The sequence below is a fragment of the Anopheles maculipalpis genome, chromosome 2RL (genome assembly GCF_943734695.1).
Source record: "Anopheles maculipalpis chromosome 2RL, idAnoMacuDA_375_x, whole genome shotgun sequence".
Classification (NCBI taxonomy): Eukaryota; Metazoa; Arthropoda; class Insecta; order Diptera; family Culicidae; genus Anopheles; species Anopheles maculipalpis.
In genome coordinates, this window is record NC_064871.1 from 49,585,501 (window position 1) to 49,601,892 (window position 16,392).

Genomic DNA, 16,392 nt, shown 5'->3' on the forward strand with positions numbered 1-16,392 from the left:
TTAAGAATTGAGAGCATCTCTTATTATTCTCTCTCCCTCAGTAGCAGATAAGGGCTAACTTTGAGCATATCTAATCAGCTAGCTATCAAAATATTCACTCTCCCCGTACTGCCAGTGCACCACTTCCAACTTCATGGACCATCCCTCGTTTAGGTGAAGCTGCAGATGAGGGAGGAAGGAAAAATCAACAACTTTACTTGTGCAATTTATAAAATTATTACTTTTGTCCGAACCACCCGTGGCCACTCTTGGAAGCCACATCGTCGGGTGGGTTTTTTGGGGGAGTTTCGAAAAATTGCTGCTGCTAGATGTGCAATATGGATGCATGCGGTCAGTAAGCAATTTTCTCGGTCTGTGTATGTGTGTATGTGTGTTTGCATGTATTGCCCTATCAGCACTTAGTTGCTGAGCAAGCGGCCAAAAAGGAAGCCAACATTTCTAATCTAAATCTATTCAAGTAAAAAGCCAAGGAATATTTCCCGCACAAAGGAAGAAAACGAGTTTGATTGCTTTGGGGTGCCGTAGTTTGATGAGTTTTTTTTTTAAGTTGTCTTCTTTCTTGCTATACGAGTCGGTGTTGTCCGGTGAGTTGTCTTTCTGTTGCCGATGCCCAGCTACAGATTCTCACGGACCCTTTGTCCAGCGAGGAAAAATCGTTATCCAGCCGTTAGACCGTTGGTAAGAACCCTCCGAGAACCTGTTTTTCCATTGTGGCCAACATCCTTCAGTTCGCAAGGAAGCTGCACGTGGAAAAGCTGATGCTGGAATGATGTGTTAAAGCCGGTTTGTACGTCTTCGTTAGATCCTTTCGAATCTTGCTTTGCTTTGGCGCAGCTGGAGCAGGTTTGTTCGATACGATGTGCAACCGTTACATTTATTAAATGGACGACCGTTGGAATTTAGATTACGATTCCATAATTTCCTATGTTTAAACGCATATGAAATTAAAGCACAAAAGCAATATTCGAGGACATATTCGACGCTGGTACTGGGTTCTGTAGCAATAAAGTGTCGTTTTGTTAGTGTAACAGATATTAAATTAACAGATCTCCTTCAACTTGGCAACGGTCGTTTCCTACAATTTCCGTTTATAAATTTGTGATGAAATTCATACTAAGCTGGCATTTCATTTCATTGTATTTCATTTCATTTCGAAGAAAAGGTCCCTCAGAACTATTGTATCCTTTGCCAACAAACCACGCAAGCAAGCGAAATCGTATGTTCGGTTTTACTTGCAGAACTTAACCAGAAAAGACAAAAGTACCAGAGCGAATGGCAAGAGCTTGTTCCATACCGCAACAGCAAAATGAAAAGATAGTTTTAAAGAATTCATAGGCACATGAGCCTTCTACTGTGTGCACGTATATCCGCTCTTTATCAAACCCGTTATTTAATCGCTTTGTTTGACTATTCGTGGCTGAGAGCGAGACTGTGTGTATCTGTGTGTAAGATGGGACAACACTTCCGTTCTGCCATAAAAGCCTTGTGTGCTTCTTACTGTGGCCAGTGCCAGAAAGGAAGTGCTTCCAAGATAGACGATAGGGTGTTGGAAAGCAGCAAAGTAGTTATCTCGCAGCACTTACTACTTCCGGCACTGTGTACGAGTGTTTGCTGCTCTTGGAGGCACGAGACTAAGCGAAAGACCTCCGAAACTTTGCTCCAAACCACAGCCACCCCGAACAAAGACACTCGGTCGGTTGGTCGGTTGTTTGGAGAGCTTTCTATCGGAAGGCTTGCAATTCGTTTGCAAGCACAACCGACATTTGGGCGGTCGGGGACTAAGCCTTCGCCTCGGTTGCGGATAGCTTTTCCGGAATATAGTTTTTCATTTGCAACTGCATTGTACTGCCGAGCGATACATTTTTACAGCATCCCGTGGTGAAATTATTGTAAAGTCGAAACAATAAGAGCTTCTTCTTCCTTAGGGCGATAGTCTTGGTCTTTGGTTTTCCTTGATTTTATATACCCGTAGTAGAACAGTGAGTCCAGCACCGGGTCCGGGTCCGGAGTAGAACATTGATTGTAAAATCGAGTCTTGCTTAAGATATTTTTGAATATTTTTTTGTATTAATTAACAGACTGGGCTTGTCAATAAATTGGAATAGTGGATTACAGCTTTAAAAGGTCTGTTTCAAAATGTTCATAATATAGAATTAACCTCTTCGGTAGGCTTTACGATTTACTAGCTCAAGCTGGTCATCGAATTGCTCACTAGACTTATCGATACCACGTAGTAAGACAGTCAGTCCTCACTACAACGAAACGATCCGGGTGGAATTTGAATCCTGCAGTGTGAACACAGGCGTCTCTGAACAATTAAAATAATCAATCAAGTCAACTCCGCTTAACTAAATCTAATTTATGCATATAAGGTGCATGTGCATGGGTGTATTGAGCAGTAGCTTTTGTTTGTAATATACTACTTTTTTGTTAGAAGATTGAGGTTCAACTCTTCATTCCTCTTCAAGTTTCCTCTTCAGTTTATAGACACTAACAATTTATCCTTAGTTAATTCCTCATCTCTTTTGCACGGTTCGACTATGTTTCTTACTTCAGTTCACATACTCTTGTTTCAAACCTTCCTTTATTAGAATTTCATATTAACCTCAAACAGATGAATATAGAAACTTTTTTATTTATACTAAATATAATGATATAAAATTTACACAAACAGATAAAATTATCTTCGTCTTCTTTTTGGCCTGCTTAGGACTGAGCACGTCACGTCGACATGGCCAATCTCCAATCAGTTTCCAGGAAACTCGGTCTAGGATGGTAGTCCTCCATCCACGACTGCATCCGATCTCTGACAGGTTAGACTCCACTTGATCCAGCCGACAAGATCGCTGTGCCTCGTGCCGAACGGGTCGCTGACGAGCACCTTATTGGTGGGGCATGAGTCCGGCATCCTCATCACTTGCCCCAGCCAACGTATCCTTCTGGCTTTGACTACCGCCAGGATATCAGCACCGCCAAACAGCTCAGCTAGCTCGTGGTTCATTCTCCTTCGCCACACCGCCAAAGATAGTCCTTAGCACCCGCCGTTCGAAAATAGCGAGTGCATTGGCGTCCTCCGTCAACATAGTCCAAGACTCGTACCCGTAGAGGATTACCGGACGTATCATGGTGTGGTAAATCGTACATTTTGTGTGTTGTTGAAGTCTTCTGGATTGCAGGAGTTAGTGGAGTCCGTAGTAGGCACAATTCTCCTGAACAATGCGCCTTCGGATTTCGCTACTTACGTTGTTGTCCGAAGTTACCAAGATAGCAGAACTCCTCTACTACCTCGAGATCGCCGACGTCAACTAATACTCTGCATCCAAGTCGGGCTCTATCACGGGCAGAGCCTCCGGCAAGCAGGTATTTTGTCTTCGTTGTATTGATGCTCAATCCTCGCGAAGGAGGTTAAGGAACTGAAGAAAGAAGATCGGGTGAAAATCGTGCCCCGGATGTCGAAGCCCGCACCCTCCATAGCGATGTTGAACAACAAACAGGAGAGTCCGTCTCCTTGCCTCAGACCCCGGTGAGATTCGAACGATTCCGACAACATGCTTGAAACTCTCACTTTGCGCTGCATCCCGTCCATAGTTTTCTTTTAGCAGCTGTACCAGCTTCCCAGGGAATCTGTACTGCTACATAGTGTTCTATAGTTCGGTCCGATCTATGGTATCGTAGGCTGCCTTGAAGTCAATGAACAGGTGATGCGTAGGGATCTGGTGTTCCCGGCATTTTTGGAGGATCTGCCGTAGAGTGAAGATTTGGTCGGTTGTCGATTTGCCTCCAACAAATCCAGCTTGATAGCTTCCGACGAAATCTTTGGCAAGGGGCTCCAGTCTGTAGACGACTATTCGGGACAGAATCTTATAGGCATTCAGGACTGTGATGGGCTGGAAGTTAGCACAGTCCTTCCTGTCGCCCTTCTTGTACACCGGGTGTATGACACCCAGTTTCCATTCGTCCGGTAGTTCTTCCTGATCACAAATCTTAACAATCAGCCGATGCATGATGGCGGAAATCTTCTCCGGACCCATCTTGAATCCCAGATAAAATTATATACAAACTTATTATTTATTGAACCAATCGAGGTAAATATATCTTCTTCTCGGCTTAAAGACCTCTAAAGGTCATGTCTGCTATCGAAATGGCTTTGAACCACACAGAACTATTTAATGCATTTGAAAACCATCCATATTTTACCCTCCTTGTGTTGTAATAATTTTTAGCTAGTAAAAAGTACAGAAATAACATTTTTTATATTCTGTCAGTAAATCTTTGTGGAATCTCAGGAGCAAAGTTCGTTCGCTGTATCGAATCGCTGTATCGCGCAAAGCTGTATCGAATGTTAAACCTTTCAATGTTTCTTGTTCTTAACGATATGACGTTGGCGCTCGTCCGACACGCCTATCAGCTGTGGATCACTCATGCAGAACGTTCACGTTCCGCGACCCACACCGTGAGCACGTGTTTTCGGTGGTTTGTAATGTTTATCAACCCGTCCAACAGTCACAGTCGTGGCTGCATCGTACGATGAAGCTCGAAAGGGGGCTCGTTCAACGCGTGATGTTGCGGGTTTTTTGGCGTTCCAGGTGACATGATATTTTTGGCACTCATTACTTTACGCTCTTCGACCCTGATGCTCTAGCGCGATAGACTTTTCGTCGATCTATCAGTGAATGTACATCGCGACTCGTGACAACACCTAGCGGTGTACACTAGAAAATGAAAGTTCGCCGATACGAGCGAGCTCCACCGAATGCTTCCAGCTGGGTCACTAAACATTGGCCCCCCGTCTGCGCACGGGGAAGGAAAGGTAGGGGTGAATAGGGAGCAGCGAGAACAGGGTGCGCCTGTTCCGGGCGCTAATGGCCTAACGGTATTGACGCGGACAGAAGGCAATCCCGCTTCGACACAACACAACACAATCGTACGCTGCTCGTTGATAACGGAGGATACTGGAAGCGACCGCGGGGACAACCCGGGGATGGAAGAAAGTGACGAAAAGAGGTAAAAATACAAAAGGAAAAGAACGGGCGAAAACAAACACCCAAAATACGATACATTCCAGAACAGGTTTGATATAAAAACGGGTGCGAGCTATAATGGACGCATGAGAGAATTGCTCAGGTCAGTAGGTGTAGCTGGCCATCGAGAGCAGTCACGGGAGCTCACTCAATCGGCAGAATGGGACGCGTAACGATTGTTTCCTCGTTGGTGATAGTGGCGGCAGTGATCGGGTCGATCTCGAGCTACCAGGTAAAACCGGCCAACTACGCCAAACTGGTGGAGAAGCAGAAGAAGTTTGACGGTAAGTTCGCCTGCAACATGGACCACTTGTATGCCGCAGTGGACAATCTCAAATAACGTATATTTTCGTTTGATCTGCGTGTGATTTTGCTGTAAAGAGGCGTTCGAGAAAGAGTTCTACGTGGAACATACCAAGTATGTTGAGACGGGTGAGCGATCGGAGCGGCTCGAGGAGATGTTTGAGCATATGCGCCATCAACCCGACATGTTCCGAATGGAGATGGACAATCATCCGCTACCGTACCTCACCGTGGAATGTACGGCTTGCCGTGCCTTGGTTACGACCTACCTCACCTACCGTCGTGTGCTTGGTTGGGATCGCGATCGTATTGCGGTGCAGGCGGCTTCTACTTGCGAAACGCTTAACATCCTCACCCCGGCCAACTGCTTGAAGATCGTCAACAAGAACATCGACATCTTGCTGTACATCATCGATAACCGTCCGTCCCTGTCGGCGCAGACCATCTGTGGCATTATCTTCCAGTCGGGAACGTGCGTACTAGAGGATCCTGCTTTCTTGAACTGGTCGATCAATGTACAAGCCGGAGGACGCCCTATTACGGGGTCCAAAACTTCTCCGAACCGTGGTGCCAGTGACATCAAGATCATCCACATTACGGACGTCCATTACGATCCGCACTACCGTACCGGTTACAATGCGGTGTGTGGTGAGCCGTGCTGTTGCCGCGAGGGACAAGGAATTCCATCCAATCCGGCTGACGGTGCTGGTGAGTGGGGAGACTACCGAGATTGTGATTCTCCGTGGAAGGCGGTTGAGGATGCTGTCCGTGCGGCCGCCCGTCAGCATCCGGATGCGGCGTACGTGTATCACACCGGAGACATTATCGACCATGGTGTGTGGGAGACGACAGTCGCTGGTAATATTGTCTCGATGACGCGCACTCTTCAGCTGTTCCGGGACGTGTTTGGCAGCAAGCCCGTATACTCCGTGCTCGGCAATCACGAGAATAATCCCACGAACGTGTTCGCGCCGAGTTACATCGATCGGACCGATTTCTCTGCCAGCTGGTTGTACGATTTCTCGGCGGACCAGTGGTCTACTTGGTTGCCGACGGCCACGCAACAAACTATCCGCCAGGGTGGCTTCTACACTGCGCTGGTTCGCCCCGGGTTCCGTATCATCGGCATGAACAACAACGATGCGTACACGTTCAACTGGTGGATTCTGTACGATCCGACGTACCTTCAGGCACAGCTTCAGTGGGTGCACGATACGCTCCTGCAGGCGGAAGCTGCCGGTGAGAAGGTGCACATCCTGGCCCACATACCCATCGGTACTGGAACGAGCTATCGTACCTGGGCTCGTCAGTATCGTCGCATTCTGGATCGGTTCTGGGATGTCATCACGGCTCACTTCCACGGACATACGCACGCCGATGAGTTCAATGTGTTTTACTCGCTGGCTAACCCTCAGCATGCTATCAGTGTCGGATTCAACGGTGGCGGTACCGTACCGTTCAGCAACTACAACCCCAACTATGTGGTGTACTACGTCAATCCGCAAACTTTCGTGAGTAGTTTGATCGCGACGAACGATTTCCGTGAGTGAGTGAGTGAATAATGTGTGCTTTTCCCTTTTGATTCTTCACAGCAAGTGACGGACTTTGAATCGTGGTACTTCAACCTGACCGAAGCCAACCAGAACCCGAACCGTAGCCCCATCTGGACGCAGCTCTACTCGTTCAGCCGGGACTTCCAGCTGTCGAACACGAGCCCAGCCTCACTCGATGGGCTTGTCCGCCGGTTTGCCTCGAACCCGACCGATCTGCGCCGCTACTGGGAGATGAAGGTGAAGCGAGGCGATCCGTTCCTGGCCGCCGGCTGTGATGGGGACTGTCTTTTGAACCATCTGTGCGAGATCGTCACCAACGAGGCAAACGATGACAGTAAGTGTAACACACTGGCAGCCATTTTCCGCAACCTGGACGACGAGCTATTTGACGAGCAAAAATAATTGGATTGATTATTGGTGTACGAAGTTTCCCTTAAAGTGGAAGTTAATAAATCATACCCAGAAATATAAAGACTGCATTTGCTAACAGTGTGTTTGTTTAGTTTGATAGGGTTACATTCTAACAGCAATCTTGTTTTTTATGATGTGATTGTTTGAGGCATTTGTACCGAAGAACATGATTAGCTTAATGATTAGTCAGTATTCGATGTAAGTTGTCTTCTTCTACCACGCAAAAGTTGATATCGGTCTATCTGTAGTAACATGGGGTCAATGACCGGTTCTGATTTATGTGATATATGCAACGAATTCGTATGTCTATTGTCAATGCAGCACGTATACAACTGCAGGACATATCAACAAGTGCATTACACATCTCGTGTTTGGTAACCTGTTTTGGAGATGCTCTTCCACGTACGATGCCACAAATATCCTACTGTGTGTCGTTGTTTAACAGATAAATTGATTCATTTGATTAATCACTTTTGGGATACTTCTTCTTCTTCTTCTTAGCTTAACGACCTCTAAGGTCATACTGGTCACCGAAATGGCTTTCTAGACTGCCGATACCACGTAGTTGGTTAGTCAGTCCTCACTACGGGGGGACGGTCCTGTCGTTTGAAGACCGGCGCTACTGTCGCCTACACCACCGGACCAATTAATTATATCCAGCCATGATAATTATATCATAGTATCTGATTAATGTAGAGTTTACGCTGAAAGGCCTACCATTGTCTTGTTTGAAGACAAAATCGATGCCCCTGACCAATTAAGAGCGATATCGAGTGATTTTACGCAATTTTATGACAGATAACATGGAGGAATATGACAACAAGTGCCGGTGGTTCTGGTCAGACCATTCGATATACCACACAACTCAGTTTGGTGCTGAGGTCTAGGTTGTTGTGACAGGTGGTTTTCAATTTTGACAGACTATTGCGTTGGTGAAGCGGATGGCATCTTCGCGCCAAGGGGTGTTGTGTGTTTCGGTAGGACGAAGCCGATTATTGTTGGCCAGAAAGTCGGGTTTTTCGTTTCTGCCGATTCTAGAATGGCCCGGAATCCAGCCAAAACGATTGTCGGGGATGCAGGGATGTCGTCTAGGAGCTAGGTGTCGGGGACTTTGGAGCAGTCGTATTCCAGAGCGACTGTAACAGTTGCAATGATTTGAGCAAGCTTTAATTAAAAATCAACACAAATAGAAGTTTTACACTGGGCATCCGTTTCCATTTTTAAACCACGTAATTCACAATCGGACAAGGCTTGATAGTTACAACAATAGTGAATTATTGAATAAGTACAGCATATTGTACATAAAAATCGATCGATCGAGACACCAATCTTCAAACTGTATTTGATTCTGTATTATTTAGTAACTGCTTATCTTCCCATAATTTGAATCATTCTAGAGATGTAGCAAGAACATCCGAACATTCTACGAAACTTATTTTGATACAAATCGATTATACTGTTACTATACTGTACTGCAGAGTTTTAATATAACAATTGTAAGCCATTGTTTGTGATACAAATATTGAGTTTTGTTTGGAAATATAAGAATTATTATTTAAAACTAAAAGACTCATTAAAAATATGTCACAAGTCGAACAAAAGTCATTTCATTCATTAATCTGGCTGGGCGGCTAAGGTTCCTTCACACTCCCGGAAGGACAAATAAGGATTTGCCTATAGAGCATTGATCACGCTGCTCCAGCAAGTTCAGACTAGTTGAATGCAAACTGCAAGCTATTTTTTCATTAAGTCTGGTAAAAACCCCGAACACATCCTTACGCACCTCGAGTTTATCTGTCCTAACTCTCTCACTCTTTCACCGTGCAGCCAGGGTTGTCACACCTGTGGCAACATTGAGGAATGTCCCTCCTCTCGCCTTCTATTTCCTTTCGATATTCAATATCAATCAATTCAATCTTTATCTTGAGTGTTTTAGTTTGAAAAGTAAGACAAGTGAAGCGAAAATATTTTGTACAAATTTGATGATATTTTGTACAACATTCCCTCAACCAGCCCAGGATGGTGTGACTTAACGATACATTGCTCTTTTTCGGTGCAAACTAAATAATTTCTAAACTCAAGGAACTTTGTTTTCTATAAGTACCTCAAGAAAAATCATACTTTTGCACTAAACATAAAGGAATTTCTTTTGATCCAATAGGATGTGAACGAGTATAAAAATGCGTCATTTAAATAAATCTGCAATAAGGCTCCTATTCCTCCGCTCGCCCATACACATCCCAGTGAGCATGCTTTGGGCTTTGAATGATTTGAATAGATTTCTTTTCCCCGTTTTGCACTCTCATCAACACTCGCCTTCCGCAGGGATACAAACTGTAACCATGAAGGATAGCTTTTCTTTCCAACGATGGTGCCACCTGCATCCCGTCCAGCATAAATCCAGCCAACATTTGCGACACCATTTCAGCTTTGTGTGGTGCCACATCGTGCATCGAATTCGAAATGGATAAACTTTGAAACATTCGTCCCCAAATTGATGTACATCAAACATTCAAATGAAAGAAAGTTCTCAAAAGGAAAGATGCATCCGTTCTGGTATAGCTTCCGATTTTGTTTTCCGGTACTGTCCGGTGCTTGAGGTTCGGGGGAGTTTGTGCCACGTTTCTATTCCGATCCTCCCGCTCCCGTGCCCGGTGCACAATTGCTGTAAATCGTGTAAATGTAGTTTATTTTCGGACATACACATACAGACCGACTCTTTTCCAACTCATCGTCCGTGCGAGCGACGAGCTTTTCAGCCATGTTCGGGTGAAGAAACCGGGTGGTGGTGTATCCTTCGAGCCAAAGTCGTCGCTCGTCTTGCCGGGTTCGGGGTGGTCGGTGTCTTCCGTTACGCCTTTCACCGTGGCAGGCCGGGTCTCTCCGGTACGAACAGTTGTCGTGCATGTTAAAACAGGACATTGAATCGAATGAATGTTCGTTTGTAGCAGCTACAGTAGCCGAATTGTCGGTGTTTTTTGGAAGGTTGGCAGTACCGTCAACAGCAATGTGACCAACCAGGCCGGTTCCGGGGTTGGGGGACGGAAAGTTTTACTCCTTCCCCACAACAGCTGTAGAAATTTGGTTATTCATAAAAGTTTCGTTGTTGATGTTGTTGCTGCTGTTGCTGCTGCTGCTGTTGCTGCTACTAACGCTAATACTACTGTTGCTGATGATGATCGTGACGGTATTTATGGCTGTGATGTCCGTTTCTTGCCCACACACTCAATCTTACCCGCCATGAGCAATGGACTGCATCAACGGGCATGCACAAGATGCATCTATATTCATTCTAAGCAGTCCTGTACCGAACCTCTAAGCCCGGGATGCAGAGACCAGAATGTTGAATGGCATCCCAGTTTGCTCTGGATCGCTTTATTTAATTTTTTTATTACCCAGAGAATGTCTGGGACGTTCCAGTTTCTCACGGGACACGTTAGTCATTGGTTTGAGGTGAAGCTCTTACGCAACACGCCATAGTCGACTTCTTGTGGCCGTTAAGAGAACTTTGCCGAGCGGTGTACGGCGTTCGGATTCGCGACCCGTCTCTATGCTTTACAGAGGGATAAGTGAGTCTTATGGTTGAGTTTAGATGTGCGTCCTTGTGCGAGTAAAACAAGGCTTCTTCACGTTGGGTCGTTGCACATCGGGCGGTCACTGCTAGTAGTGTCATCGTCGTTACTATCTTTTAATTTCTTGCTCGATTTTCCTACTCATTCCACAATCCCTCCGAGGTTGGTCAATGTTGAGTTGATAAAGAGCACAAAATTGGTACAAGACACAGAGGTACGGAGCATGGATGGTGGAGTCATGAATGGTGCCTTTCCAGCCCGTTCCCATTTTGGAAGCAATTTAGCAATACACACACACACACACACACACACACACACACACACACCAGGCATACTCGGAGCAAGAAGCAACACTAAACCAGCATACAATACCCCCCCACAGGAATGGACGTGTCGATGTGGCTCATAAGAGTTTATTTGCTTCCCATGCCGATACTCTGCATTCCCAGGATCTTGGGCGACTCGGCAGAATGGCCAAACTCCACACACCACATTCGGACTACAGGCTGGCGATACATGATGCAGGACGCTGCCACAAAATGGTAGCTAGTGTCCGGACTTCTTCTGCACACGCTTTGTCTTTAAGCTATTGTTCTTTGTCATTTTTTGTTGTTTGCTGATCTCCCAACACATCCCGAGAAGCCTTGGCCTGGGGTGGTATTTTTCAACCCATCCTTCAGGAGCAACGCATCCGGTGCAGGGTTGCTTCTCCCGAATGTGTTAGCTCTTGAAATGTTCCTTGCTCGTGCAGTCCTCATTTCGTGCTGTACCCTACAACACTTGCCACTATCCAAGAAGGATACCGAGCAAGGAATACTGAGGTAACCGACCAACGCAAAGTAAGTCGCTTCCTGCACCGGACAGTGGACAGTGCCCGAGTGTTGTCGAGCTAACCAATATCAGCAACAGCATCATCAGCATCATCAACATCATCGTCAGCAAGTCTCACCGCCTCACGGCCTTACCCGGGCGGGAATAATGTATGGAAATGAAACTCGAAGCCCGAATCTGCATAATTTCGAAGTTTGAATCATCGTCGTAAACAACCAAGTTGTTCGAAGCAGCTCACCCATGGTCATGGGTGTGTGGATATGTATGTGAGGGATGTGTGTGGATATGTGCCTTCATGGTAGTTGTTTTCGTCAGTCCATTTACAAGACAGTAGGTTTGATCGTTGTTTAATTTTTGTAAACATCGACAAGAACGATAAAAAAGCGGACAAACCTTGGTCATTTCACTTCATAAATAGGTAATGTTTCTCACTTACGGAATTTTCTTTTTACGTCTTTTGCAGAATTCATTTGCTTCTTTTACAGAAAAAAATCATTAGACCAAATGTTTCGTCATTTAATAGATCATTGAGTAAATAAATAGAAGTATCTGCCGTTATTTTTGGACTGCTGAGCTTATTGATGCTTTAAATATATTTTACAGAGGTTATCAAAGGAAAGAATGCATCGTATTTTACATGAACTTAACTTAAATTCGTTTACGTTTGCCACTATCTTAACCAAGTCCATACCACACTAACACATGCCACATGCCACATACTACACTAACGATCAAAACTTTAGGACTTTCTCTACTTTTGTATAACTCTGCCGAATCGGTAATCAGAATGTTTTTGTGTGTAATTATATATCATTTTCGACCAATCATAACTAAGGAATATTGTATTTTTTCGTAAGAACGGCCTGGCCGTATTGCTTGACTTATGAATACCTCGTAGTGAGGTTAGTCAGTCCTCACTACGGGGGGGATGGTTCAGATGGGATTTGAATCCCGGTCCTGCCGTTTGAAGACCGGCACCGTTGCTAAACCGGGGTTCAAATCTCATTCGGACCGTCACCGTAGTGAGAACTGACTATTCAACTACGTGGTTTCAGAAAGTCTAGTGAGCTGGCGTGACCTTATAAGAAGGTCGTTAAGCCAATAAAAAGAAGAATAAATTAATGAAAATTTCTTTTTCAAAATTTGTTTCTAACTTAATATTTTAATGATTTCTGAAGCAACTTGCAACTACTCGATTTTGCTGTGTCCATGTTAATTTTAATTGTCGTAAATGTCTCCGTAAGTATTGTTGGCTTGGGGGAGAGGTCTTGGCCTTGCATTTCTGGCTTATATGACTTTATTTTACCTGTAGCTCGATAGTCAGTACAGCGTATGGGAACTCTCATCTAAATATCGCTGAGAAAGAGATATTGGGATGGTGTTACTGAAATACACTGAAATTTACAAATGAACTGAAATGAATCCAAGAAAAAATTGAACTGAAAAACAGTACACACATGTGTGGGATAAAAAACATGTTTTCTATTCCATTTTTCGTAAAATTAAACTTTGTTCATTGAAAATAATTAAAGCTTCATTGAAAATGAAGCGCGAAAAAGCAGTTTAATTTTGAATTCAATTTTAATATGAGTCTTATTCAATTTTTATTTACAAAACTAAACACTTTGCCTTAATTTGCTTCGTGATATGACCAAAACAAAAGAAAAAAAATAGTTCAAGGGATAGCGCTGTAATCGGTAAGCAAACTGCTCTGAACAATTCCTAACGAAGTCTACCCGGCCGACATGTTTAAGTTACCAAGATATCTTAGACATAAAACGACGGGCAATATTCAGTTGAATGCCTGCCTGAATCCTTAGCATTGTGACAACACGCTAGTTATGTATAGAAAAAAACACGAAGCACACGACACGCGTTTGCACAATACAATCAAACCAGACTTATATATTTATTACTTCCCCTTGTTCTAAGCACTAATGAAGGGTTATCATAGGGGAAGTGGAATGCTGGTTCATTTTATTGCCATGTTGAAATTTCCCATTTCCAGTCCATGTTGTTCCCAATCGTAAGCATACTTTACGCTACCGATTCATAGATGGCGCTACACGGAGACGAAGCTTTTGGTCGGTGAAAGTTCGGGCGACAGAACGGTTGTTGTGCACATTTAGTATGAGTTTGGGCAGATTTCGGAAAATTGTTTAATTTTAATTTTGAACAATTAGATTAATTATAAATCTTTCATAAGAAAATTCATATTAAGTCAATGTTAAAAATTAAATATTCAAATACGTCTAACTAAATCAACAATTTATCCTAAGTGATTCAAATTCACAATAAAAAAAATAAATAAAATAAACAAATAAAATTGGAATACTTATTTTGAATCATTTTTATTTTATTTTCAATAAGTTTTTTGTATAGTACAACGGCTTGCCACCGTACTGTCACCACCGCCTGTGATAACAACTTTTTGTGTATTCCTAATTTTAATGTTTGATTTCTCCACAACCAGCTCAACAGTTTTGCAGAACGTGTAGATTCCTTTTGTTTGCTATGAAACTTATTCACATATCCGTGTAAAGATTGTGCGAACGGAAGGGGTTGCGCCTGGCCCAAGCGCATAATTCCATAAAAGCAACCAAACTAGTTTTTTGATGCGTGTAAACTAGTTTTCGCCTCCACCCTAAACACTTTTTGCTTGCATTATTTTGCAATCGCACTTCCGAGATTAATTTGCCGGATGCAGAAAAAGTTAAAAAAAAAAAACCAGAAACAAAAAACGCGTTTCTGCGTGTGCATCTGCTTTTTTCTATAATCAGCATTTGATACTGCACGTGGAAGTGAACCATAGTTCTTGTTTCTAGCTTCGTTTTTTTTTTATAAATCACATTTTTCCCGCTTTTTTCCAGTTCTAAAGTTGCAGCACCCCATTTTCCGCGCGATGCGGACGGTGCGTTGAACTAGGCGCGACAAAACTTCTTCATAGCCGGTGTGTTGCCCAGAGTGGTTTGAAGGGGTTTTATGTATCAAGCTGGTGTTGTTGGTGGTGGTGGTGATTGTTATTTTTATCTTGAAGCAGCATAAATTTATTGCTGGCACATCTGGTGTTGTCATTTGGTGCACTACTCGAGCCCGAGGTCCGAGTCGCTAGGTGGCTGGAGTAATCTGTTGCCCGCGATTATGCCCGAGTGTCCACACAGACGCACACACCAGGTAGGCACGAAGCTCAATAGTTTTGGTGGGTAATTTATTTCACATACATTTTAGTGAATGATTTCACCGTTCCTTGGTGTTTTGTTGGTAAACTGGTCAGAGCGTTGCATTCCAGCTGGCGCCTGTTAATGGACATTTTTGTCTCAGTTGTGACGAAATGGCGTCCCTGCGTTTGGCAGTTGATGGCGAGTAAACCAGCTCTCCCATGTTTGGTGTTTCCATGCTGACATTGAGCGCGTGTGTTTCCACGCAGGCGCCTATACCACAGCCGAGAAAATCAATAATGACCCATCATCCCACCCAACCGACGTTTGATACTAACCGTTAGACCATCGTGAAGGACCATCTTGTTCTTTGCTTAGTTCATGATCCGGTGTCCGGTTGGTCTGTGCCATCCACTGCCTTGCGTCGTGGCCAAAATGGAATCAGTTCCATTACGGAATTCCAATCGCTTTAGAGAGGGTGTGTATGTGTGTGAGAGCGAAATGGCTAGATGCAAATAATGGAGAACGATACGAGGGCGAGCAATATCGGCTTTCTTGGCGCGAATTCAGTAATTGCGGAGCGCAATGGAAGTCGAACCAGTTTTCTCTGAGCGAAGTTGTGTGTGAGTCCGTACCGAGAGAGCGTTGCCTCATAAAATTATGTTTTGGGGTGATTTTTTTTATAAGTATCTAAATTTTACATTTAAGCTGAATTTGTAATCGAGCACGCATGTGTGGGTGAGCAAGTTTTTAATCTCGGCTCAGTACTAAACACACATCACACACATACACACTGACGTAGGATTCAGGGATTTCATCCTAAAACATACTCGGTAACCCTCCACTTGTCCGTAGAAGAACAGGAAACTAAATGAGGAGATTCATTCCGGGCCGGAAGAAACGAACCCCTGACGCTATGTTCGGACGTCAGACGAGATGCCTTGCACATATTACCCACGTATTTAGTTAGGGGAGGTTTTTTTATAGACTTTTTTCAGCTTGATTTACAAAAAATCTGTCCATAAATCGTATGGGTAGATCACAAAACTCATGGTAGGGTGATTTTTTTTAAAGAAAAAATATCCCAAAAAAATGTTTTCTTGAGTTTTTTGTTTTGCTTTTTATCCCAGACAGCAACCATTCGATGTTTATAAAGAAATTGAGATATTTATCAAATTACAACAAATACTTTTCTTCTATAAAATAGAGTTCACGGCCAACATTTGATAAATTGCAGCCGATATAACATTTGCATTTGAATATTTTAATTTTTTTTTTTTTAATTTTCCATCAATTAGTTTAAACTCTTGATTCATATTGATCTATACAAAAATACATCTTACATCTAGAACTTCAGAATATAAAGAGACTTTAAGCATGTGCAGTGGAAATGAATGTGTAAAGAAATGCATAAGAAAAGTTCGTCAGTGAATGTCAGTGAGCAAGAGGTAAAGAGAGCCTGGTCTGGCTGTCCAAAGAAAGTTCACACGTTTCGCGATTCGTAAGTTTGGATGGGTCGATAGTTCCTCCCTCCCATCATACA

The 16,392-nt window shown here is 43.7% G+C and overlaps 2 protein-coding genes across 2 annotated transcripts in view; both read left to right on the plus strand.

Annotated features, from left to right (window-relative positions):
- The window catches only part of LOC126559687 (DNA topoisomerase I, mitochondrial), a 524,180-nt gene extending 518,189 nt beyond the window's left edge, over nucleotides 1-5,991 (plus strand). Inside the window, exon 9 of the mRNA XM_050215856.1 lies at nucleotides 5,978-5,991. The gene's annotated coding sequence lies outside the window, so the exon portion shown is untranslated. The remainder of the gene's footprint in view (nucleotides 1-5,977) is intronic.
- Nucleotides 5,167-7,279, plus strand: LOC126557928 (sphingomyelin phosphodiesterase-like). The gene is made up of 3 exons (XM_050213843.1): nucleotides 5,167-5,305; nucleotides 5,403-6,835; nucleotides 6,917-7,279. Exons 1-3 carry the CDS (start codon nucleotides 5,182-5,184, stop codon nucleotides 7,277-7,279), a joined length of 1,920 nt encoding a protein of 639 aa, XP_050069800.1. The 5' UTR covers nucleotides 5,167-5,181.
- The last annotated feature ends 9,113 nt before the right edge of the window (nucleotides 7,280-16,392 follow it).

Coding starts and splice junctions, on each gene's coding strand:
- LOC126557928 (XM_050213843.1), top strand. CDS start 5,182: ATGGGACGCGTAACGATTGTTTCCTCGTTGGTGATAGTGGCGGCAGTG. Junction 5,306..5,402: donor GAAGCAGAAGAAGTTTGACG/GTAAGTTCGCCT, acceptor TTTGCTGTAAAG/AGGCGTTCGAGAAAGAGTTC. Junction 6,836..6,916: donor ACGTCAATCCGCAAACTTTC/GTGAGTAGTTTG, acceptor GATTCTTCACAG/CAAGTGACGGACTTTGAATC.